The sequence below is a fragment of the Phyllobates terribilis genome, unplaced genomic scaffold, assembly GCF_046119375.1.
Source record: "Phyllobates terribilis strain yellow unplaced genomic scaffold, ASM4611937v1 Scaffold_7__3_contigs__length_470593459, whole genome shotgun sequence".
In the NCBI taxonomy this organism is placed as follows: Eukaryota; Metazoa; Chordata; class Amphibia; order Anura; family Dendrobatidae; genus Phyllobates; species Phyllobates terribilis.
The window spans coordinates 430997242-431022471 of record NW_027362767.1 but is presented as its reverse complement, the minus strand read 5'-3'; the positions used below and the strand labels follow the sequence as shown (position 1 = coordinate 431022471).

Genomic DNA, 25230 nt, shown 5'->3' with positions numbered 1-25230 from the left:
CTGCCTGGCTTCCAAATTTTCTATCCTGCGACATCCCCACGATAATCATGGGAGACTTTAACATCCCAATTGGCGATCCTCTTTCCCCATCTGCCACGCATCTTTTATCACTAACCTCCTCCTTCGGCCTTTCACAGCTTGCTAATTCTCCTACACATGAGGACGGGAACACATTGGACCTGATCTTCTCCCGGCTTTGCTCAGTACATGACTTTACTAACTCTCCCCTTCCACTCTCTGACCATAATCTTCTTTCATTCTCTGTCAAGAACTGTGACTCTACTCAAGACACTCCCACCGTCCACATTTATAGAAATTTACGTGCCATTAACAGCCAGAAATTTATAAAAAGGTTGCTATCATCATTGGCCCCAATCTCCTCCCTCTCATGTCCCGACTCTGCATTGAAGCATTATAACAAAATAATGCTATGCGCCCTGGATGAAGCCGCACCTCCTACACAAAGAAAAATTCGGCATAGACGGCGACAACCCTGGCACACGCCTCAAACACGTCTTCTCCAGAGGTACTCCAGGTGCGCTGAACGGCTGTGGAGAAAATCAAATCTGCCCGAAGATTTCCTCCACTATAAATTTATGCTGAAAACATATAACTCTGCCCTTCACCTCTCCAAACAAACATACTTTAACAACCTCATCATCTCACTTTCCAATAATCCTGAACGACTCTTTGACACGTTTCATTCTCTCCTCAATCAAACAACACAGGCCCCGACCACCGACCTCAGCGCTGACGAGCTGGCCAATTATTTCAAAGAAAAAATTGACCATATCCGACAGGAAATTTTCTCCCAATCCCCAAATGTTATGCATGCTCTCCCCCGCCACATTGTATCTTGCTCACTTTCTGACTTTGAACCAGTCACGGAAGATGAAGTGATCAGGCTCCTTGCATCTTCTCGCCCTACCACCTGCACCAGTGACCCTATTCCCTCACATCTCCTTCAGTCCCTTGCTCCAGTTGTCACCACTCACCTAACTAAAATTTTCAACCTCTCCCTCTGATCCGGTATCTTTCCCTCTTCTTTTAAACATGCCAGCATACAACCATTACTTAAAAAAACATCCCTTGACCAGAACTGCACGGCCAACTACAGACCTGTTTCCAATCTTCCCTTTATCTCTAAACGCCTGGTCCATTCCCGTCTAATCTGCTATCTCTCAGACAACTCTCCTCTTGACCCTTTACAATCTGGTTTCCGCTCTTTACATTCTACTGAAACTGCCCTCACTAAAGTCTCTAATGATTTACTAACAGCTAAATCTAATGGTCACTACTCCCTGCTGATTCTCCTGAATCTCTGCAGCATTCGACACTGTGGATCACCAGCTCCTCCTCACTATGCTCCGGACTATTGGCCTCAAGGACACTGTTCTCTCCTGGTTCTCCTCTTATCTCTCTGACCGCTCCTTTTCTGTGTCTTTTGCCGGCTCCTCCTCCTCCCTACTTCCCCTTACTGTCGGGGTTCCTCAAGGATCAGTCCTAGGCCCCCTTCTTTTCTCCTTATACACCGCTCCTATTGGACAAACAATCAGTAGATTCGGTTTTCAGTACCATCTCTATGCTGATGACACCCAATTATACACCGCTGCTCCGGACATCACCCCTGCATTACTACAAAAGACCAGTGATTGTCTTTCTGCTGTGTCTAACATCATGTCCTCCCTCTGCCTAAAACTGAATCTGTCAAAAACTGAACTACTCGTCTTTCCTCCCTCCACTAACCTACCTGTGCCCAATATTGCCATTTCCGTTTGTGGCTCAACCATTACTCCCCAGCAACAAGCCCGCTGTCTTGGGGTCATTTTTGATTCAGATCTTTCTTTCACTCCTCACATCAAATCACTCGCTCGTTCATGTCATTTACACCTCAAAAACATCTCAAGAATCAGGACTTTTCTCACCTTTGACTCAGCAAAAACTCTTACTGTAGCTCTTATTCATTCTCGTCTAGACTATTGCAACGCTCTACTAATCGGTCTCCCTCTTACTAAACTCTCCCCTCTCCAATCCATCCTGAACGCAGCAGCCAGGATCATATTCCTCGCCAACCGCTACTCCGATGCCTCTTCCCTGTGCCAGTCATTGCATTGGTTGCCCATCCAATATAGAATTCAATTTAAACTTATCGCGCTTACCCACAAAGCGCTCCATGCTTCAGTACCCCCCTACATCTCCTCCCTTGTCTCAGTCTACCACCCTACACGTGCCCTCCGTTCTGCAAATGACTTAAAACTAAAATCCTCCATAATCCGAACTTCCCACTCCCGTCTCCAAGATTTCTCGCGTGCTGTGCCAATTCTTTGGAATGCACTACCCAGGACAGTTCGATTAATTCCCAATACCCACAGTTTCAAGCGAACCCTAAAAACACATTTCTTTAGACTGGCGTATCGCCTAAACACACTCTGTCCGTCCCAGTTTTCCCCCATATTAAAATCTAATTCAACTTTGGGTTCATACCAACCATGCACATAATAGCCTCTGTCAGGACTGCACACATACTGGCTGACGACCAGTCCATGTATTATTATTTATCCTATTCAGTATATCAAGGCTGCATTATACAATATATGTACTTTTTACCTTTTGTGTCTCCCCCACTTCCTCATAGACTGTAAGCTCGCGAGCAGGGCCCTCACTCCTTTCGATATGAGATATGCTTATTCTGTATTGTCTGTATATGCCCCCCCTAAAATTTGTAAAGTGCTGCGGAATATGTTGGCGCTATAAAAATAAAAACTTATTATTATTATTGTGCACAGGTACTATTCAGGATGTTAATAAATGTCTCCCATTTGCTTTGTGTAGCTTTATGTCTCAGGATATCGTCCCAGTTTATTGCACTAAGATAATCTCTCAACCGTTGGAAATTTGCCTTCCTGAAGTTTAGTGTCCTTGTAACCCCTCTACTACACATCTTATTAAAGGATACATGAAAATGTATTATTTTGTGATCACTATTACCCAAGTGACCCCCAACTCGTATATTTGATATGCGGTCTGGCCTATTGGTTAATATTAGGTCTAGCAGTGCCCCCCTTCTTGTTGGGTCCTGAACCAGTTGTGAAAGGTAATTGTCTCTCATAGTTGTCAAAAACCTATTACCCTTGCTTGAACTACAGGTTTCTGTCCCCCAATGTATTTCAGGGTAGTTGAAGTCTCCCATAATAATGACTTCTCCTTGAGTCGCTGCTTCATCTATTTGCTTTACGAGGATATTCTCCGCTACTTCCATTATTTTTGGAGACTTAAAACAAACTCCTATCAGTAATTTATTATTTTTTCCCCCTCCCCTTATCTCCACCCACAGGGACTCTACATTTTCATTAGATTCACATATATCCTCCCGCAAGACAGGTTTTAAGGATGATTTTACATATAAACACCCCCCCCCCTCTCTTGTTTGTACGGTCATTTCTGAACAGACTATAGCCCTGTAAATTAACTGCCCAGTCATGGCTCTCGTCCAGCCACGTCTCAGATATCCCTACCATGTCATAATTATTTTCCAACAAAATTAATTCTAATTCCTCCATTTTGTTGGTGAGGCTTCTGGCATTAGTGTACATGCATTTTATGTATCTCTCTGTACCTCTATTCCTTCTTACTTTATTGAGTGTTCTAACCCCACCCCCAATTTCTTTATTTGTGCCCAGGTCACTATCTGCACTATCTTCCCCACTTATAAAATTAATACCCTCCCCCCAAATCCATAGTTTAAACACTCCTCCAACCTTCTAGCCATTTTCTCCCCCAGCACAGCTGCACCCTCCCCATTAAGGTGCAGCCGGTCCCTAGTGTAGAGTCTGTAGACAACTGAGAAGTCGGCCCAGTTCTCCAGGAGCCAAAATCCCTTCTTCCTACACCAGTTCTTGAGCCACTTATTTATCTCCCTAATCTCCCGTTGCCTCTCTGGCGTGGCACGTGGTACCTGTAGTATTTCAGAGAATACCACCTTGGAGGTCCTTGCTTTCAGCTTGCAGCCTAATTCCCTGAAATCATCTTTAAGGACCTTCCACCTACCTTTAATTTTGTCATTTGTGCCAATGTGCACCATGAGTGCTGGGTGCTCACCAGCCCCTCCCAGTAATCTGTCAACCCGATCAGCGATGTGCCGGACTCGAGCGCCAGGTAGGCAGCACACTGTTCGACGATCCCTGTCTTTGTGACAGATTGCCCTATCTGTTCCCCTAATAATTGAGTCCCCCACTACCAGCACCTGCCTGGCCTGCCCTACTCTCCTATTTCCCTCTTTACTGGAGCTGATACTCCTCTGGCTTTCAGGGGACATGCCTTGCTGCAGCAGTGCTACCCCTGTACCGTTACTCCCCTCATCTGCCAACTTTGCAAACTTATTGGGGTGTGCCAGATCAGGACTAGCCTCCCTGGCACTCTTCCCTCTACCCCCCCTTCTAACTGTCACTCAACTAGCGGCCTCACTGTCCTGCAGCTCCCAACTACCACCCTCCCCCACATCTACCCCAGTGAGCTGCTGCTCAGTGAGCAGCAGACTCCTTTCCATGTTGTCAATGTATCTCAGTGTTGCCAGCTGCTCATTTAGATCCAGTATCTGGGCATCCAAATGCACAACGTGCACACATCTCGCGCAGCAGTAAGCACCCCGACCGGCTGTTCAAGGAATGCATACATGTGGCAAGATGTACACTGGATAGCATTTTCAATAATGGAGCTCATTTCCTAATGGGGATTGCAATAGACAGAATGTTACGTAAAAAGAAAAGTAAAGATTTAATGAAATACAGACTGCAATTCAGTCCAAAGTCCTCCCTTCCAAACTCCCTGAATCCAAGTCACTGAAAAACAAGTCACACACTTACTTTCGTTCGCACTTACGCTCCGGTCACACTCAGCTCGTTCACACTCGCAAATTAAAAGATTTAAAGAGGTTTTTTTTTTTTTTTTTCCCTTTTCCAGCAATGCACCCTTCACCTCAATGCACTTCCAAAGGACTGGATGCCCAACCAGCTGCCCCTTATAAACCCTTAATTATGACCCCTTCCCCTTAATTAACCCCTTGTGAGTAAAGCTACACCTCAGGATTTTAGTGCAATGTAGTTAACCCTTAAATACACAGGTAGTAAACTAAGAAACTAAAACTGTAGTGAGAAAATAGGTTTTAAAAAGCCCAATAAAACTAAACAGGTAGAAAAGCACTCAGCAGGTCACAATGCAGCAACTCACCGCAATTCACACAGGTATTTTCTGCAGGATTCCCAAATACCTCTTCACTGAAAAACAAGTCACACACTTACTTTCGTTCGCACTTACGCTCCGGTCACACTCAGTTCGTTCACACTCGCAAATTAAGAGATTTAAAGAGTTTTTTTTTTTTCCCTTTTCCAGCAATGCACCCTTTACCTCAATGCACTTCCAAAGGGTTAGGGTTAATATGTCCCCAACAAGAGGTAATATTGTAGAATATAGAATCGATTTGAATTGGCCTTCCCATTATTAAAGAGTGGGTCTCCTAGACTGGTAATGCATATGCACTAAGTTCATGGGCTGCCAAAAATTAGGATGCACTCCAATACCCCTTTGAAGAGATGTAGTGAAGGGCCTCAGAAAAATGTTATTAAAAATTATTAAGGAGTGGGTCCCTTATACTGTTAATGTGTATGCAGTAAGTGCAAGGGCTGCCAAAAATTAGGATGCGCTCCAATACCCCTTTGAAGAGACGTAGTGGAGGGCCTCAGTAAAAAAAAAATGTTTTCCCCATTAAGGAGTGGGTTTCCTAGACTGGTAATGTTGAAAAACATTTACCCCTGGGGGGTATACATATATATTTTATAGGATGTTATATGTAGGTTTCTAAAAATTGTTCCTACGGTCATCATAAACACCCTTAAAAAATTAATGGGGAGGTTGCATGATGATCACCCTGTTGATATGGTGGTGGAGGAAGAGGAGACAGAGAAGGAAGAGGGCGACATAAAAAAGATGAAATCCTATAGCGTATACCTGTGTCTGGGAGCGAATGGGTGCATGGGAATAGACCAGAAAAAAATAAAAATGGATTTGAGTTTATGTTCTGCTGCTTTCATCCGGTGGTGTTGAGAAGTCTGGGCCAATCCAGCCCTTGTTCATTTTGATAAGAGTCAGCCTGTCAGCATTTTCATTTTCATTTTCAGTTGACAGGTGGATGCACCTATCAGTTATAATTCCCCTGGCAGCACTAAAAACCCGCTCTGACAAAATGCTAGTGGCAGGGCTGGTCAGGACCTCCAAGGAGTAGAGATACAGGTCATGCCACATGTCCAGCTTGGATACTCAATAGTTGTAAGGCACAGAGGAATTATGGAGGATGTTGGTACGATCGGCAAGGTACTCCTTCAGCATCTTCCAAAACTTTTTCCTCCTTGTCAGAGTACCCCGCGCATCAGGGCCTGGGCGCTGGGAAGGTCTGAGAAAACTGTCACAGTTTTTTGAGAGTGTTCCTCTGCTTCTGCTTTATCTGGTATGTGTCTCTCTCATCTGTAATCCTTGGTTATCCCAGGAACTGTGACCTATGCCACCAGAGCAGAAATAGTATAATGGGGCTCTGACACCCCTTCCACTACAGGCAACCCGACAGATGGAGAACCAACTTAGAGTCTCCACATTTCAAAAAATTGTTAGTAACATCAGCAGCAGTAGAAACAGCAGGCAAAGAAACCACGACAAAGGTTTCACAGACTGCAATAATGCAAGATCAATGCAGGACACTAAAAACGACAACATCATCTAGTCTGCCCAGTCTGCGACTGGGGTGCAAAAGTCATTGGAGATCGATGCCTTGTTCATCTTGATGAAAGTTAGGTGGTCTACACTTTCAGGGTAAAGCCAGATGCGGTTATCCATCAGGACACCACAAGCAGTTCTGAAGACACGTTCTGAGAGAACCTTGGCTGCTGGGCATGACAAAACCTGCAAGGCGTAACAGGTGAGCTCAGTCCACTCTTCCATTTTTGAAGGCTAAAATGCAAAAGGATCCAATCCCCCCTGATGGCACTGATATTAATCTCGAGATAATCTTGCACCATCCTTTCCAGTCGTTCACTATGTGTTAGACTTGTACTCTGTTCTGATGGTGCACGGGCTGGTCTAAAAAATGTGTGAAATGGCTCACAGAAATCTCCTCTGCCACGTACACTGCTGCAGCAGCTAATGTTTTTTGCGTTGTTGACTCCACTTTCCTGGGTTTGCAAGTCTGGGTTTGCGTGCCTCACTGCTGTCTTGGGGAAAAACATTCTTAAGATTGTCTACAAGCATTTTTTGATACTTCAGGATGCGAGGGTCTCTTTCCAGGGGAAGACGCATCAGCCAATATTTGCTCTTGTATCGTGGCTCTAACAGAGTGGCAACCCAGTAGTCAGCACTATTTCTAATCCTAACAATACAGGCATCATGTTTAAGATAGTGCAGCAAGAAGGTGCTCATGTGTCAGGCGCTTCAATGAGGTCCAAGTCCATGGTGTGCTGGTGGCGGGGTAACACTCAAGCTTGCTTCCTCCATCCCCTTCCACCAACCACGGACAATAGAGAATTATCCTCTTCATCTCCCGATTGTTGCGCACCCATCACCTCTTCCTCTTTGTCTTCCTCCATTTGTTCCTCAGCTCCTGCACCTTCACTAACAGTTTGTTTAGTACTATGAGCCCCCTTTGATTTCTATAATCCACCCTCCCATGGCACCTACCTGTGCTACGACAGTCAGGAAATTAGGATATTGTTATTCCTTCTGTATCCTCCTGTTATGATCTGCAACATGAACTAAGGAAAGATAGGGGAAGGCTGTCCCTACAATAAGACTAAGCTGAATCCCTACGATGTTGCGGGCTGCCTGTTCCTAGCGAACAGACCCGTCTTAGTCCTCACTAGTCTGAACGGAGACCTATAGCATTAGGGAAGGGGTCCCTAAAAGAACTAAGGACTGGGACAAAAATGGGACACCTCCTAAACAGAGAAGTAGTTGCAGAACACAAAAATACAAACTGACAAAAAGGTACTAGAGGTCCCAGAAGGACCAAGCGAGCTGCCAGATAGGCACAGAAGCACCTGGCTAGAGAAGCAGTCAAAAACTGAAGTCCAGCACAGCCAAAAAGGCGGAGCAGGAAAATAAAGGCAAATGGTCACATGACCACAAAACACAGGAAGGAGCAAAAAACAAACAGGAGGGTTCTAACACCTCCTCTGCTTCCTCCTCTTCCTCTGGGACCACCACCTTCCCCTGCAGAATATTCAAAGTGTGCTCTAGTATGTATTTGACTGGAATAGTGATGCTGATGACTGCATCGTCAGCTCTAACCATCTGAGTAGCCATTTCGAAGCTGTGCAGAAGGGTGCAGAGGTTCTTCATCTGTGCCCACTCCACAAGAGTGATTTGCACCATGTCCATACTGCGTTGGCTCAGGCTATGCAAAATGAGATACTGCACAAAGGCTTGTCGCTGCTGCCACAGTCGCTACAACATGTGCAGAGTATAATTCCACCATGTCGGCACATCGCATATCAACCGGTTAACCGGTAGGCTGAAAGACCTCTGTAGCGATGCAAGTTGTTGACCCGCGGGGTGCGAATGGTTGAAGTGAGCACATGATGACTGTGCTTTTTGCAGCAGTGCATCCAGGCCTGGAGAGTGGCGGCGAAATTGCTGTACCACCAGGTTGAGAATGTGAGACATGCAAGGCACGTGTGTGAGGTTGCACAGCACAGGGCCGCCACCAGGTTCACACAGTTATCACACACGGCCTTCCCAGTCTTCAGGCTCAATGGAGACAGCAATTGCTCAAACTCGGCCTGGATAGCTGTTCACAACTCTTGAGCTGTGTGACTATGATCTCCAAGACATATTAATTTAAACACAGCTTGATTGCAGTGAACCCTGCCTGCGCAGTACGGAGATAGGGGGGAATCTCTCTGCACTGTTGGAACGCATGACTCATTTAGGCAGGGGTTGAGGGCGCAGGTGGAGGCCTTAGAGGAGGTGGAGGAGACAGAAGCAGTGGAGGAAGTGTTAGGTACAGAGGTTTGTCCCGCAAGCCTTGGGGATTCCAAGACTAGTGGAAAAGTCCCTTCCCCGCCTGTCCCCACAGCCACCAGAGTCACCCAGTGCCCAGTCAGCGAGATGTAACGCCACTGGCCACACTTGCTTGAATAGGTGTCAGTGGTGAAATGCACCCTGTCAGACATAGAATTTTTCAAGGAATGGGTGATGCTGTCTGCGACATGCTGGTGTAGTGCAGGCACAGCTTTCTTAGAGAAGTAAAGGTGACTGAGCAACTGGTACTGGGGGACTGCGACGGCCATCAGCTTTCAGAAAACATTTGTATTCCACAGATTGGAGATGGTGAAGTTCAACCTCTTAGCTTTGGCATGTCTAGGAGGAAACAATCTTTTACGTGACCACAACTGCAGAACCGAGGGTTGGCTGCTGTGGTGAGAGAGGATGATATACAGTGTTTAAACGACAAGCTGCTGGACTGTGAGTGAGGTGCAGGTGGAGATATTATGGTGGATTGAGAAACATGTGGTGTGCTCGGTGTCTGAGATAGGTAAAAAACATGAGGCATGCGCATTTCCGTAACTGCTGACGGGGTCTCACTCACCCCGACTGTAGCGGGTAAACAAGTGGAAGTTCTGCTGCCGGAGACCTGTGTGAGAACACTTGCCATGGTGACGGAGGAGGAAGAAGCAGCAGATGTGGTTGATGGAGCCAGCGGTTGGTGAGGTCCGCTAGGCCACATTTTAGTTCAGTGAGATTCCCAGACTAACGCATGTTGATAGCGCATGTGCCATTTCATGCATGTAGTAGTCAAATTATTGGAATTTTTGCCTCTGCTGAGTCGTTTTTTGCAAAATTGGCAGATAACGTGAGTTGGGTCATCCTTGGAGGTCTCAAAAAAGGCCCAGACTAGGCAACCCTTTCACCCCTGCGAGCTGCAGACCCGCGACTGCTGCTGGCCATAGCCAGAGTTGTAGCTGAGGATGCAGTGCTGGTCGTGGCTGCATCACTTCTTGTCTGTGCGGGAAGCCGCAACATAACTTCCTCGTCTTCCTCCTCCTCCACCTCCTCTGCTGAGCTGCTATGCTGCGTGCTTCTGGGTTTGGGATCTACAACCTCATCGTCATCCTCTGTTCTCCCACTCCTTACCCTGAGAGTCACCCTCCTCATCTTCCTGCCCTGACAGCACAGCACAGTCCGCATGCACCCTAGGTATCTGAGTCTCATCATGATCGCTCCCTGGGGGTTAACGTCTGGTGATGAGGGTCTGGATTCTGCTCGGACCCTACTTCGTCTGGCCCTGGATTCAAATGAATCAGTCAGTTGGGTGGTTGGAGAGTTGTGACATGGGGGGAAACAAGGGTAATTGGGGTGCCACCTCTGAGGACTGTACTGTGTGTGATGTTAAGATGGAGGAAGAGGAGGAGAGACCATTTGATGCAGCGCTTGCCATCCACTGGAGCACATGCTCTTTCTGGCTCTCATCTACAAGGTGTACCACTGTGCGGATACCAAAGAAAGGGAGTGAGGTAGCCCGTCCAGTAAAAGAAGTTGTTAGTTGTCTTTGGATAGGACGAGACAGTGTTTGTTCAGTAGAGCTTTCAGTAAAATTACCACCTACCCAACGTACACCTCGAACGCCAAGCCTATTCCGCCTTCCATGACGACCTTGCTTTTTCCCATTCATGTTGGATGTACCCTTCCCCTTTTTTAACCAGCTGTTTCACAACCCTAGGCCCAGACCTGTCAGTCACCTGTTACTAAATTAACAATGAGTATTTATTTGCTAAGATAGAGTGGCTGGACCACACTATTAGCACAAAGAATTTTGATTCTGAAATGTGGAAACCCGGCTGAAACACAATATTAGCACAGAAGATTTATATGCTGAAATGTGGCCTGTTTTCTAGACCACACTATTAGCACAAAGAATTTAGATTCTGAAATGTGGACTCCTGGTTGGACAAAAATATTAGCACAAAATATTTATATGTTGAAATGTGGTCAGGTGTCTGGACCACCCTATTAGCACAAAGAATTTAGATTCTGAAATATGGACTCCTGGCTGGACAAAAATATTAACACAAAAGATTTATATGCTTTATTGTGGCCTGGTGTCCGGAGGACCATGTTATGAACTGCTACAAACACTAAGGAAAGATAGGAAAACTGACCCTACAATAGGACTAAGCTGATTCCCTACGATGCAGCAGGGGACCTGTTCCTTGTGAACAGACCCGCCTTAGTCCTCGGCTAGTCTGAACGCAGACCTATAGATGTAAGGGAGGGGACCATACAAGAACTAAGGACTGGGATATAGTTGGACACCTCCTAGCAGAAATTGTAGCAGAGCAAAGACAAACAAACAAACAGAAGTACTAGTGGTCAAAAGACCAAGCAAACTACAGAGTAAGGTACAAGGCACCTGGCTAGCTTAAGAGTAAATGAAACACTGAAGTCCAGCCAGGCTAGGAGGGTGGAGCTGGATTAAATAGGCAAAAAGTCATGTGACCAGCAAAATAGAAAAAACTAACAGGAGGGTTCTACAGTACCCCCTCTTCTATGAGGATCCTCCGGATCCTCCAGGCCCAGGTCTATCAGGAAACCTCCTGTGAAACGCTCCGACAAGTCTAGGAGCAGAGACATCATCCGCCCTTACCCAGGAGTTATTCTCGGGACCGAAACATTTCCAAGCGACGAGATACTGCAATCTCCCTCTATGCCATCTAGAATTAAGAATGCGAGAAATTTCATATTCACCGTCTTTCTCCACCGGAGGAACAGAGACAGTGGCGTCCCTATCAGAAACATCAGCTTTTTTCAATAAGGAAACATGAAACACCGGATTAATCTTCCAGGAGGTAGGAACCTCCAACCTAACAGCAGATTGGTTAACTACCTGAAGCACCTTAAACGGACCCACAAACTTCGGGCCCAATTTCTTAGAAGGAATCCTCAACCGCAGATTCCTAGACGACAACCAAACCATGTCACCAACAGTAAACAAAACCTCTTGACGTTTCCTGTGAAAGTACCTCTTGGATTTTTTGTTAGCCTCTTGAAGGTTACGACGTACAGTACAGACCAAAAGTTTGGACACACCTTCTCATTTAAAGATTTCTCTGTATTTTCATGACTATGAAAATTGTACATTCACACTGAAGGCATCAAAACTATGAATTAACACATGTAGAATTATATACTTAACAAAAAAGTGTGAAACAACTGAAAATATGTCTTATATTCTAGGTTCTTCAAAGTAGCCACCTTTTGCTTTGATGACTGCTTTGCACACTCTTGGCATTCGCTTGATGAGCTTCAAGAGGTAGTCACTGGAAATGATCTTCCAACAATCTTGAAGGAGTTCCCAGAGATGCTTAGCACTTGTTGGCCCTTTTGCTTTCACTCCACGGTCCAGCTCACCCCAAACCATTTCGATTGGGTTCAGGTCTGGTGACTGTGGAGGTCAGGTCATCTGGCGTAGCACCCCATCACTCTCCTTCTTGGTCAAATAGCCCTTAAACAGCCTGGAGGTGTGTTTGGGGTCATTGTCCTGTTGAAAAATAAATGATGGTCCAACTAAACGCAAACCAGATGGAATAGCATGCCGCTGCAAGATGCTGTGGTAGCCATGCTGGTTCAGTATGCCTTCAATTTTGAATAAATCCCCAACAGTGTCACCAGCAAAGCACCCCCACACCATCACACCTCGTCCTCCATGCTTCACGGTGGGAACCAGGCATGTAGAGTCCATCCGTTCACCTTTTCTGCGTCGCACAAAGACACGGTGGTTGGAACCAAAGATCTCAAATTTGGACTCATCAGACCAAAGCACAGATTTCCACTGGTCTAATGTCCATTCCTTGTGTTCTTTAGCCCAAACAAGTCTCTTCTGCTTGTTGCCTGTCCTTTGCAGTGGTTTCCTAGCAGCTATTTTACCATGAAGGTCTGCTGCACAAAGTCTCCTCTTAACAGTTGTTGAAGAGATGTGTCTGCTGCTAGAACTCTGTGTGGCATTGACCTGGTCTCTAATCTGAGCTGCTGTTAACCTGCGATTTCTGAGGCTGGTGACTCGGATAAACTTATCCTCAGAAGCAGAGGTGACTCTTGGTCTTCCTTTCTTGCGGCTGTCCTCATGTGAGACAGTTTCTTTGTAGCGCTTGATGGTTTTTACAACTGCACTTGGGGACACTTTCAAAGTTTTCCCAATTTTTCGCACTGGCTGACCTTCATTTCTTAAAGTAATGATGGCCACTCATTTTTCTTTACTTAGCTGCTTTTTTCTTGCCATAATACAAATTCTAACAGTCTATTCAGTTGGACTATCAGCTGTGTATCCACCAAACTTCTGCACAACACAACTGATGGTCCTAACCCCATTTATAAGGCAAGAAATCCCACTTATTAAACCTGACAGGGCACACCTGTGAAGTGAAAACCATTTCCGGTGACTACCTCTTGAAGCTCATCAAGAGTATGCAAAGCAGTCATCAAAGCAAAAGGTGGCTACTTTGAAGAACCTAGAATATAAGACATATTTTCAGTTGATTCACACTTTTTTGTTAAGCATATAATTCCACATGTGTTAATTCATAGTTTTGATGCCTTCAGTGTGAATGTACAATTTTCAGAGTCAGGAAAATACAGAAAAATCTTTAAATGAGAAGGTGTGTCCAAACTTTTTGTCTGTACTGTACATCAGTCCAAACTCTCTCCAAATCACCGGAAAAATTCTCCTCCTCCGGCACAGCCGATACCAATTTGGAGAATGACCCAAATGACGGATGTCTCCCAGTACAACAAAAAAAAGGAGAACACCCAGCAGAAGAGGATGTATGGTTGTTAAGAGCAAATTCAGCCAGCGGCAGAAACTCAGACCACCCCTCTTGATTGTCAGCCACAAAACAACGCAAAAACTGTTCAACATCCTGGTTCTTTATTTCTGTCTGTCCACTAGACTCAGGATGATAACCAGATGAAAATGACAAATGGACTCCCAACCTGTCACAAAAGGCACGCCAAAAACGAGCCACGAACTGAGGTCCCCTATTGGAAACAATGTCGGTAGGAACGACATGGAGCCTGACAATTTCTTTAACAAAAGCCTTAGCGAGTGTCTTGGCGCAGGGCAGTTTGATGAAGGGAACCAAGTGACACATCTTGCTAAAATGGTCCACGACCACCCAGATAACAGTGAAACCCTCAGAGGCAGGAAAGTCAGTAATAAAATCCATAGCAAGATGCGTCCAAGGGGCACTAGGAACCTCCAGAGGGCAAAGCAACCCCGCAGCAGGAGCATGTGAAGACTTAGATCTAGCACACAGAGTACATTGACGCACCCACTTAATGACTTCCTTCTGCCACCCAGGCCACCAAAAACTGCGACCTACAAGTCTCTTAGTCTCCGAAATTCCTGGATGACCTGCCAACCGAGACTCATGACACTCCACAAACAAATCTCTCCTAAAGTTCCTAGGCACAAACAACCTCCCATGGGGAGTGTTAGATGGGGCATCCTCCTGGGCTTTCAGAATCTCATCTTCCAAAACGGAGTCCAATGCTGCTATCACAACACCTTCCTGTAAAATGCTCTCCTCCTCCTCGGTACCAACCATGGGAGAAAAACTGCGAGATAAAGCATCAGCTTTTACATTCTTGGTACCCGGAATGTAAGTAACAGAAAAATTAAACCGCAAAAAAAAAGTGCCCACCTAGCTTGACGGGCATTCAAGCGCTTGGCAGCATCAAGATAGATCAGATTCTTATGATTAGTAAAAACCTGAATGGGAAATTTAGCACCTTCCAAGAGATGATGCCAATGTTCAAATGCGAGTTTAATCGCCTGCAATTCCCGATTACCGACATCGTAATTGAGTTCGGTCTCAGAAAATTTTTTTGAAGAAAAAGCACAGGGATGTACTCCATCCTTGTTTTCCTGAGACAAAACAGCACCGACCGCCACCGAAGAAGCATCAATCTTGAACAAAAAAGGCTTGGTCTCATCAGGCTGCATAAGGATGGGGGCAGAACTGAACCTCTCCTTGAGATACACAAAAGCTTCAATGGCCTCAGTAGTCCACTGGACCATATTCGCACCTTTCCTGGTGAGATCGGTCAGCGGCTTAACAATTATAGAAAAATTCTTAATGAATTTTCTGTAATAATTGGCGAAACCCAAAAATCTCTGTATTGGTTTCAAACCAATAGGCCTAGGCCATTCCTGAACCGCCTGAACCTTCACCGGGTCCATCTCAAATCCCTCGCTGGAGATAATGTAGCCCAAAAAACTAATTCTCTGCACAGCGAACTCACATTTCTCCAGCTTAGCAAAAAGTGAATTGTCGCTTAACAACCGCAATACCTCACGTACACTCTGCCAATGAGACTCCAGATCCGGCCCAAAAATCAAAATGTCATCCAAATACACAACCACATTCTTACCAATCAACGGTCTTAGGATGTCATTAATAAGGTTCTGAAAAAACGCTGGTACGTTGGTAAGACCAAAGGGCATAACCAGATTCTCAAAATGACCCACTGGAGTGTTAAAAGCAGCTTTACACTCATCACCTTCCTTTATACGTAACAAATTGAATGCCCCCCGGAGATCAATCTTAGAGAACCACTTGGCCCCCACTAACTGGTTGAACAAGTCAGGAATTAAAGGCAGTGGGTAGGAATTGCGTACTGTAATTTTATTAATTTCGCGAAAGTCCAGACATGGACGTAAACCGCCGTCCTTTTTTTTTTTACAAAAAAGAATCCAACAGCCACAGGTGACTTAGAAGGTCTAATGTGACCGGCGGCCAGGCTAGTCTCTATGTACTCCTCCAAGGCCTTTATCTCAGGGATAGTAAGATTAAATAAGCGACTCTTGGGAAGAGTTGCTCCAGGGACAAACTCAATAGTACAATCATAGTCCCTATGAGGAAGCAAAACTTGCGACTCCTCCTCAGAAAAAACCTTCCAAAAATCCTGAATAGGTACAGGTAATTCCCCTCTTTCCACAGCAGCAATGCGACCGTTGCAACATCTATCATAACACTTAGGACTCCAAGACTTAATTTCATTGGTAGACCAGTCCAGTACAGGATTGTGCAATTTAACCAAGGTAACCCCAAAACCACTGGAGCAGGCAAATTATTTAATACCGCCAAATCCAAATTCTCTTGGTGGATACCATTAATGGTGAGGGGAAATTCAAAAACCTTGTAATACCTTTCAAGGGAGAGCCATCAACAGCAACCACAGAAATAGGAGATGACAAAAGTTTGGATTCTAATTTAAATTTTTCCAAAAAACCCTCATCAATCACATTGAGAGTAGAACCACAATCCACAAATACCCGAAATTCAATCAACTCCTCCTAGAATGAGGTGCTTCCAGAAAGAAATACTCCTTTTGAGTTTAAACAAGCTATGCGGGCGTAACTGACCTCTTTTTTTTTTCTTTGTTCAAACGAAGCACACAGTTCTTAATAAAGTGGTCAGATTTACCGCAATAAAAACACAATCCTTTAGCAAACCTGCGGTCTTTTTCCTGAGAGTGGGGTGACATCGCCCCAATCTCCATCGGTTCTCCACCCTCCGAACAGACCCTCTGAAAACTAGGAGCTGCCATAGCAGTAGATTTCTCTTCATTACTCCTAGCACGCAGTCTCCTGTCCACACGTATGGCTAATTGCATTGCCTCCTGCAAGGTTCCAGGTTTTGGGAAGGCAATCAGCAGATCCTTAACCCTTTCACCTAGACCATCAAGAAAGAAACATTTTAATGCTGAGTCATTCCATTCCACTTCAGCCGACCATCTTCTGAAGTATGTACAATCATTTTTCACATCACCTGATCCCTGCTTCAAACGTCTTAATTCAGTTTCAGCAGATGAGACTCGATCAGGATCATCATACAACAACCCCATAGCAGAAAAAAAATCTTCCACAGATCTAAAACACGGATCATTAGGTTGTAGAGAAAAGGCCCATCCCTGTGGTTCTTTGCGCAAAAGTGACATTATAAACCCAATGCGCTGTGATTCATTCCCCGAGGATCTGGGTCTTAAACGAAAATATAATAAACAAGCGTTTTTAAAGGAAAAAAAATCTTGCCGTTTACCATAAAAAAAATCTGGCAGTCCTACCTTTGGTTCGACAAAATGCGCTCCAGGACAGCTACTCACGTGTTGCTGGAGCTCGGCCACCTCCAAAGACAGTCCCTGTAGGCGTTGAGCCAACTCCTGAACCGACACCATGCTGAAATCAGGATTTCTTTCCTTAGAGTGTTTAATTTTTTGGGCTGGACTTACTGTTATGAACTGCTACAAACATTAAGGAAAGATAGGAAAACTGTCCCTACAATAGGACTAAGCTGATTCCCTACGATGCAACGGGGGACCTGTTCCTTGTGAACAGACCCGCCTTAGTCCTCGGCTAGTCTGAACGCAGACCTATAGATATAAGGGAGGGGTCCCTACAAGAACTAAGGACTGGGATATAATTGGACACCTCCTAGCAGAAATTGTAGCAGAACAAAGACAAACAAACAAACAGAAGTACTAGTGGTCAAAAGACCAAGCAAACTACAGAGTAAGGTACAAAGCACCTGGCTAGCTTAAGAGTAAATGAAACACTGAAGTCCAGCAAGGCCAGGAGGGCGGAGCTGGATTAAATAGGCAAAAAGTCATGTGACCAGCAAAATAGAAAAAACTAACAAGAGGGTTCTAACAGACCACACAATTAGAAAGCAAGTCAAGACAATCAACCAAGTAGATAACTATCTGACTATCTTGTAGCAGCAGCAGGAGCAGCCTCTCTGCGCTGTTACATTTACAAAATGGCACCAAAACAACATGTCCACTCTTTATATGGACAGGGACATGTGACTTTGGCAGCCAATAACACAAGCCCTTGTGTCTGGACGTTGTGGATGGTTTCTGCGCCCTGATTGGCTGCTGGAATCTCCGCACATTAAGTTAATAAAAATAAATAAATAAAGAATAATAGTCTGCCACTCCTCTGACCTCTCCCCACCTCCTCCCCTCATCAAACACGTTCCCCCCATCATACATCACTACTATCCTAGCCAAAATCTTAACAAAAGCATTAGTGGAAACTCGATCATTTACCAAACTTTGGCTGAATTTTAGGAATAGGAATGTGCAATGTTCATGGTGAATTTGAGATTGGTGAATGTTTTCCAAACAAGTTTGCTCATCTCAACTTGTCACGTGGCTCTCTCTGATATCATAGTGGACTTCTTGCACAACATAACTTTATAGCACTTTCACTTTACTTTATATGTGCCTTACCACTTGATTATTCCAAGTATTTAAACAATGTATGGTAATACTATCTTACTTACAGTACAGACCAAAAGTTTGGACACACCTTCTCATTTAAAGATTTTTCTGTATTTTCATGACTTTGAAAATTGTACATTCACACTGAAGCCACCAAAACTATGAATTAACACATGTGGAATTATATACTTAACAAAAAAGTGTGAAACAACTGAAAATATGTCTTATATTCTAGGTTCTTCAAAGTAGCCACCTTTTGCTTTGATGACTGCTTTGCACACTCTTGGCATTCTCTTGATGAGCTTCAAGAGGTAGTCACCGGAAATGGTCTTCCAACAATCTTGAAGGAGTTCCCAGAGATGCTTAGCACTTGTTGGCCCTTTTGCCTTCACTCTGCAATCCAGCTCACCCCAAACCATCCTCATTGGGTTCAGGTCTGGTGACTGTGGAGGACAGGTCATCTGGCGTAGCACTCCATCACTCCCCTTCTTGGTCAAATAGCCCTTACTCAGCCTGGAGGTGTGTTTGGGGTCATTGTCCTGTTGAAAAATAAATGATGGTCCAACTAAACGCAAACCGGATGGAATAGCATGCCGCTGCAAGATGCTGTGGTAGCCATGCTGGTTCAGTATGCCTTCAATTTTGAATAAATCCCCAACAGTGTCACCAGCAAAGCACCCCCACACCATCACACCTCCTCCTCCATGCTTCACAGTGGGAACCTGGCATGTAGAGTCCATCCGTTCACCTTTTCTGCGTCGCATAAAGACACGGTGGTTGGAACCAAAGATCTCAAATTTGGACTCATCAGACCAAAGCACAGATTTCCACTGGTCTAATGTCCATTCCTTGTGTTCTTTAGCCCAAACAAGTCTCTTCTGCTTGTTGCCTGTCCTTAGTAGTGGTTTCCTAGCAGCTATTTTACCATGAAGGCCTGCTGCACAAAGACTCCTCTTAACAGTTGTTGAAGAGATGTATCTGCTGCTAGAACTCTGTGTGGCATTGACCTGGTCTCTAATCTGAGCTGCTGTTAACCTGAGTTTTCTGAGGCTGGTGATTCGGATAAACTTATCCTCAGAAGCAGAGGTGACTCTTGGTCTTCCTTTCCTGGGGCGGTCCTCATGTGAGCCAAGTTTCTTTGTAGCGCTTGATGGTTTTTGCAACTGCACTTGGGGACACTTTCAAAGTTTGCCCAATTTTTCGCACTGACTTACCTTCATTTCTTAAAGTAATTGTAAGGCAGCGCTAGACATCATAATGGGGGATACTCGCTTCGCTGCGACAATCAATGCACATGTGCAATGTCTTTACGTTTTTCTCACAATGCTGCAGTTTATTACTTCATAAGCCACAGTTCACCGGGTCCGACTCCGTGGCACGCCGACACACATATCTACAATGTTCATGAGCCAAGTGGCACACAGGCCCACTTGCTCCAGGTTACAGCCTACGGCAAGGTAATAAATTATCAATGACCATATCAACGTCCATGTAACAAAGTGTATTACCTTTGCCGGGTTTAGTTGCTGCAGTCCATTTAATCCGCCACCACTGTGGCTTTGTGGCTTCCCAGGTAGGGGTCTCCAGCCGTCGTTCCCTCAAAGGCCACTGACATCCACACAGGATCCAGGCTTTGCCTTTCAGGACTCTTCACCAAGCCTCTGCCTTCCAAGGCCACTAGCATCCACACAGGATCCAGTCTCGACCTTTCAGGTACGAGGCTTCACTCCAAAGCCGCTGACTTCCAAGGCCACTAGCATCCACACAGGATCCAGTCTTGACCTTTCAGGCTGCCAGGCTTCACTGTATCACGGTGTCCCACACACACTGGGAACAGGCCTCATGCCCAACACACCAAACACACCTGTCTCCCATCAAGCAGGGTTTATATATGCATCCCGTGCACACACACACACACATACTGACAGGACCTTGCTGATGTCACAGTCATGTGATCAGACAGACATTCTGTGCGTGCAGGACCTGTGCTATGTCACAGTCATGTGACCAGTCACCTGAGGGGAAAAGGTACATGGTCAGGTAAAACACATCCTGGACCATTACCGTAATGCCAGCAAGTCGCTGCATTACAGTAATGATGGCCACTCGTTTTTCTTTCCTTAGCTGCTTTTTTCTTGCCATAATACAAATTCTAACAGTCTATTCAGTAGGACTATCAGCTGTGTATCCCCCTGACTTCTGCACAACACAACTGATGGTCCCAACCCCATTTATAAGGCAAGAAATCCCACTTATTAAACCTGGCAGGGCACACCTGTGAAGTGAAAACCATTTCCGGTGACTACCTCTTGAAGCTCATCAAGAGAATGCCAAGAGTGTGCAAAGCAGCCATCAAAGCAAAAGGTGGCTACTTTGAAGAACCTAGAATATAAGACATATTTTCAGTTGTTTCACACTTTTTTGTTAAGTATATAATTCCACATGTGTTAATTCATAGTTTTGATGCCTTCAGTGTGAATGTACAATTTTCAAAGTCATGAAAATACAGAAAAATCGTTAAATGAGAAGGTGTGTCCAAACTTTTGGTCTGAACTGTATGTCTGAACTCAGTTGGAGCACTGTTGCTATTTAGGGATCATCATTATTATTATTATTATTTATTATTATAGCGCCATTTATTCCATGGCGCTTTACATGTGATAGGGATATACATAACAAAAGCATTTACATAATCTTAACAAAACGAGTCAGCGACTGGTACAGGAGGAGCGAGGACCCTGCCCGCGAGGGCTCACAGTCTACGAGGGATGGGTGAGGATACAGTAGGTGAGGGTAGAGCTGGTCGTGCAGTGGTGTTTACTGCAGGTTGTAGGCTTGTCGGAAGAGGTGGGTCTTCAGGTTCCTTTTGAAGGTTTCCACGGTCGGCGAGAGTCTGATATGTTGGGGTAGAGAGTTCCAGAGTAGGGGGGAAGCACGGGAGAAATCTTGTATACGAGTGTGGGAGGAGGAGATAAGAGGGGAGTAGAGCAGGAGATCTTGTGAGGATCGGAGGTTGCGTGCAGGTAAGTACCGGGAGACTAGGTCACAGATGTATGGGGGAGACAGGTTGTGGATGGCATTGTATGCCATGGTTAGAGTTTTGAACTGAATTCTCTGGGCAATAGGGAGCCAGTGAAGGGATTGACAGAGAGGAGAGGCCGGGGAATAGCGGGGGGACAGGTGGATTAGTCGAGCAGCAGAGTTTAGGATAGATTGGAGAGGTGCAAGAGTGTTGGAAGGGATGCCACGGAGCAGGAGGTTGCAGTAGTCGAGGCGGGATATGATGAGGGCATGCACTAGTGTTTTTGCAGAGTCTTTGCTGAGGAATGCACGGATCCGGGAGATGTTTTTGAGTTGGAGTCGGCAGGAGGTGGAAAGGGCTTGAATATGTGGCTTGAAGGAGAGATCAGAGTCCAGGGTTACCCCAAGGCAGCGAGCTTGTGGGACTGGGGAGAGTGAACAGCCATTGACGTTGATGGATAGGTCGGATGGGGGATGTGAATGAGAGGGTGGAAAGATGATGAACTCTGTTTTATCCATGTTGAGTTTTAGAAACCTGTCGGAGAAGAAGGATGAGATGGCGGACAGACATTGTGGGATTCTGGTTAGTAGGGAGGAGATATCGGGTCCAGAGAGGTAGATCTGTGTGTCGTCAGCATAGAGGTGATACTGAAAGCCGTGAGACTCTATGAGCTGTCCCAGGCCGAAGGTGTAGATGGAGAAGAGCAGGGGTCCTAGAACTGAACCTTGGGGGACACCGACAGATAGGGGGCGAGATGAGGAGGTGGTGCGTGAGTGGGAGACGCTGAATGTCCTGTCTGTTAAGTATGAGGAGATCCAAGATAGAGCCAAGTCCGTGATGCCAAGAGATGAGAGAATCTGGAGTAAGAGGGAATGGTCCATTGTGTCAAAGGCAGATGACAGGTCCAGAAGGAGGAGGATGGAGTAGTGTCGCTTGGATTTGGCATTTAGTAGGTCGTTGGTGACTTTGGTCAGGGCAGTTTCAGTCGAGTGATGCGGTCGGAAGCCAGATTGTAGACGGTCGAAGAGGGAGCAGGAGGAGAGGTGGGAGGACAGTTCAAGGTGGACATGTTGTTCTAGAAGTTTTGAGGCAAAGGGGAGAAGTGATATGGGGCGGTAGCTGGTCAGAGAGGAAGGGTCAAGGGAGGGCTTTTTGAGGATGGGTGTGATTGCGGCATGTTTGAAACATGAGGGGAAGACTCCGGTTGTTAGTGATAGATTGAAGAGGTGGGTTAGGGTTGGGATGAAGACTGAGGTGAGGTTAGTGATGAGGTGGGATGGGATTGGGTCAAGTTCGCAGGTGGTGAGGTGTGATTTGGAGAGTAAAGAGGAGACTTGACCTTCTGTAATGGTGGAGAAGTGGGGTTTGGAGGAGGATGGTTGAGTAGATATGAGGAGGGGTTGTGTGGACTTTAGGCCAAAGTTTTGTCTGATGGTGTCAATCTTCTGTTTGAAGAATGAGGCAAAGTCGTCGGCTGAGATGAGAGAAGAGGGAGGAGGTGCTGGGGGACGAAGGAGAGAGTTGAAAGTGTTAAATAGCTGTTTAGGGTTGTGAGATAGGGAGGATATGAGAGATGAGAAGTAGGTTTGTTTTGCTGTAGTGAGTGCGGACTTGAAATTAGTGAGGGATTGCTTGAATGCGATGAAGTGCTCGATGGAGTGAGACCTTTTCCATCTCCGCTCCGCAACCCTGGAGGCCCGGCGCAGTTCTTTGGTAAGTTTAGTGTGCCAGGGTTGCCTGTTGAATGTGCGAGGTGTGGTGTGTGTGAGAGGGGCGATCGAGTCTAGAGCTGCAGCTATTGTGGTGTTATATGAAGCAGCAGCAACGTCTGCATCGTGCAAGGAATTTATGTCTGTGAGAGGAAGGAGGGATTCAGAGAGAGAGTGTAGGTCAAGGTGTTTGAGATTTCTGCGAGGGTGTGTGAGTTTGTGGAGTGGGGATTGTGCACCCGGAGAGGAGAGGGTAGAGAATGTGAGGAGGTTATGGTCAGAGAGAGGGAGTGGTGAGTTAGAGAGGTTAGATAGGGAACAGAGGCGGGTGAAGATGAGGTCCAGTGTGTGGCCATCTTTGTGGGTGGGTGTGGAAGACCATTGAGTGAGTCCAAAGGAGGAGGTGAGGGATAGGAGCTTAGAGACAGACGAGTGGGGAGTGTCAATGGGGATGTTGAAGTCACCCATTATGATAGTGGGGATGTCAGTGGAAAGGAAGTGAAGCAGCCAGGTAGTGAAATGGTCTAAGAAGGTGGTGGCTTGCCCTGGGGGTCGGTAAACGACGGCCAGTTGGAGGTTGGAGGGGGAATAGATGCGCACACAGTGCACCTCAAAAGAGGGGAGTGTAACGGAGGGTGGCAGTGGGATTTTGGTGAAAGCGCAGAGTTCTGATAGGAGGAAACCTACGCCTCCACCATGTTTGCCATTGGGGCGGGGGGTGTGGGAAAGGTGGAATCCGCCATATGAAAGGGCAGCTGGGGAGGCTGTGTCAGAGGGGGTGAGCCAGGTTTCAGTGATGGCGAGGAAGGAGAGTTTGTTTGTAATGAAAATATCGTGGATGAAGGAAAGTTTGTTGCAGACAGAGCGAGCGTTCCATAGAGCTCCTGTTAGTATAGCTGAGGAGGTGGGTATTAGTTGGATGGGTATGAGGTTAGAAGGGTTGCGACAGTTTGAGGAAGGTCGTGGATAGGAGGTAGAAGTGACTGTGGGGATATGGCGAGGAGGACCAGGATTTGGAGAGATATCTCCAGTAGTGAGGAGGAGCAGAGAAAGTGTTAGCAGGTGGGAGCAAGAGAGAGCATGAGGTGGCTGTCTGTGTTTGGAGATCCAGGATTGAATGCTGAGGAATAATTTGGAGGAGGAGGTGAGATGAATGGGGAGAATAGAGGGAGAGATGAAGAGTTTCTTACTTGGTGTAGGGATTTGAGGGGTTATTAGAAAGTGGAGGAGTATAGAGGAAAAAGTGAGAGCTAACAGAAACATAGTTAAAAGAGACTAAGTGGTCAAAGTGTGGGTTACCTGACTCCTGCCCTGACTAACTGCCTCTGAAATAACTGCCACTTCTCTCCGAAGCCACTTTGCACAAGAAGACGCGTGCACACCCCAGCACGCGTGCACCCCTTACAGAGGGTCATCATTTTTGTGTTCCCTGAATATGAATATTTATGTATCCAATATAATACGTAATGGTTTGCTGTATCCATGCATACATTAATGGTTACTTGGCAACTTGTCAAAACACACAGTTTTGCTCATAGATCAAACAATTATTTATTATATTGTGATACTTCCATAGTTTGTACTTGGGAGAACAATTTTTCACTTGATGTTTTTTACTGATTTTTAATATGTGATCAATAAAATTATATCATTTTAGTTAACAATACAGTTGTGTGACACATTTATAGGATTATATAGTTTAGTGGACACACAATACACATTTACTTCTTTATCTGTGTTGATATAAATAAGACATAATAACATAAGATAATACAATATAAGGTACAATCACTGGTCTCCTCCATACTCACCAGAATACACCGCAGACACATAGAGGAGCAGCACAATGAGGGGGGACATCCTCCTCCTCCTCCTGCCTCTGATATATGGGGGACCCCCGAGGAGAAGAACGCAAGTATCACATGAGACAAACATAATGTAACAGTATCACAGGCACTGTGCACCGGGGGGCGGAGTTCAGCTCTGATTGGACGGGAGGTGCAGCTTCCTCCAATAGAAGAATAAATTTCCATGTGGTCAGCAGTTACCGGGCAGATAGAGGCCGGAGAAGTGAAATACCAGAGAAAGTGAAAGTGCGAACTGGAGAGATGTGGGAGCTGTAGGGCTTGTTTCACACCACGGTTTTGTAACTTTTGAAAGCTCCACGTTTTTATATTGCAA

General features: G+C 45.7%; 1 protein-coding gene across 2 annotated transcripts in view; it reads right to left on the bottom strand.

The window, feature by feature from the left end:
- Positions 1 to 25028, bottom strand: part of LOC141155241 (major histocompatibility complex class I-related gene protein-like) — a 62669-nt gene extending 37641 nt beyond the window's left edge. The window contains exons 1-2 of one of the 2 annotated variants that reach the window (XM_073642041.1): positions 24861 to 25028; positions 17200 to 17272 (exon numbers count right to left, since the gene is read on the bottom strand). In XM_073642041.1, the coding sequence (XP_073498142.1) occupies positions 17200 to 17272; positions 24861 to 24881 (94 nt within the window). In that variant the 5' untranslated portion in view covers positions 24882 to 25028. The remainder of the gene's footprint in view (positions 1 to 17199; positions 17273 to 24860) is intronic. The other variant, XM_073642040.1, reaches the window with a different exon arrangement.
- Positions 25029 to 25230: the final 202 nt, after the last annotated feature.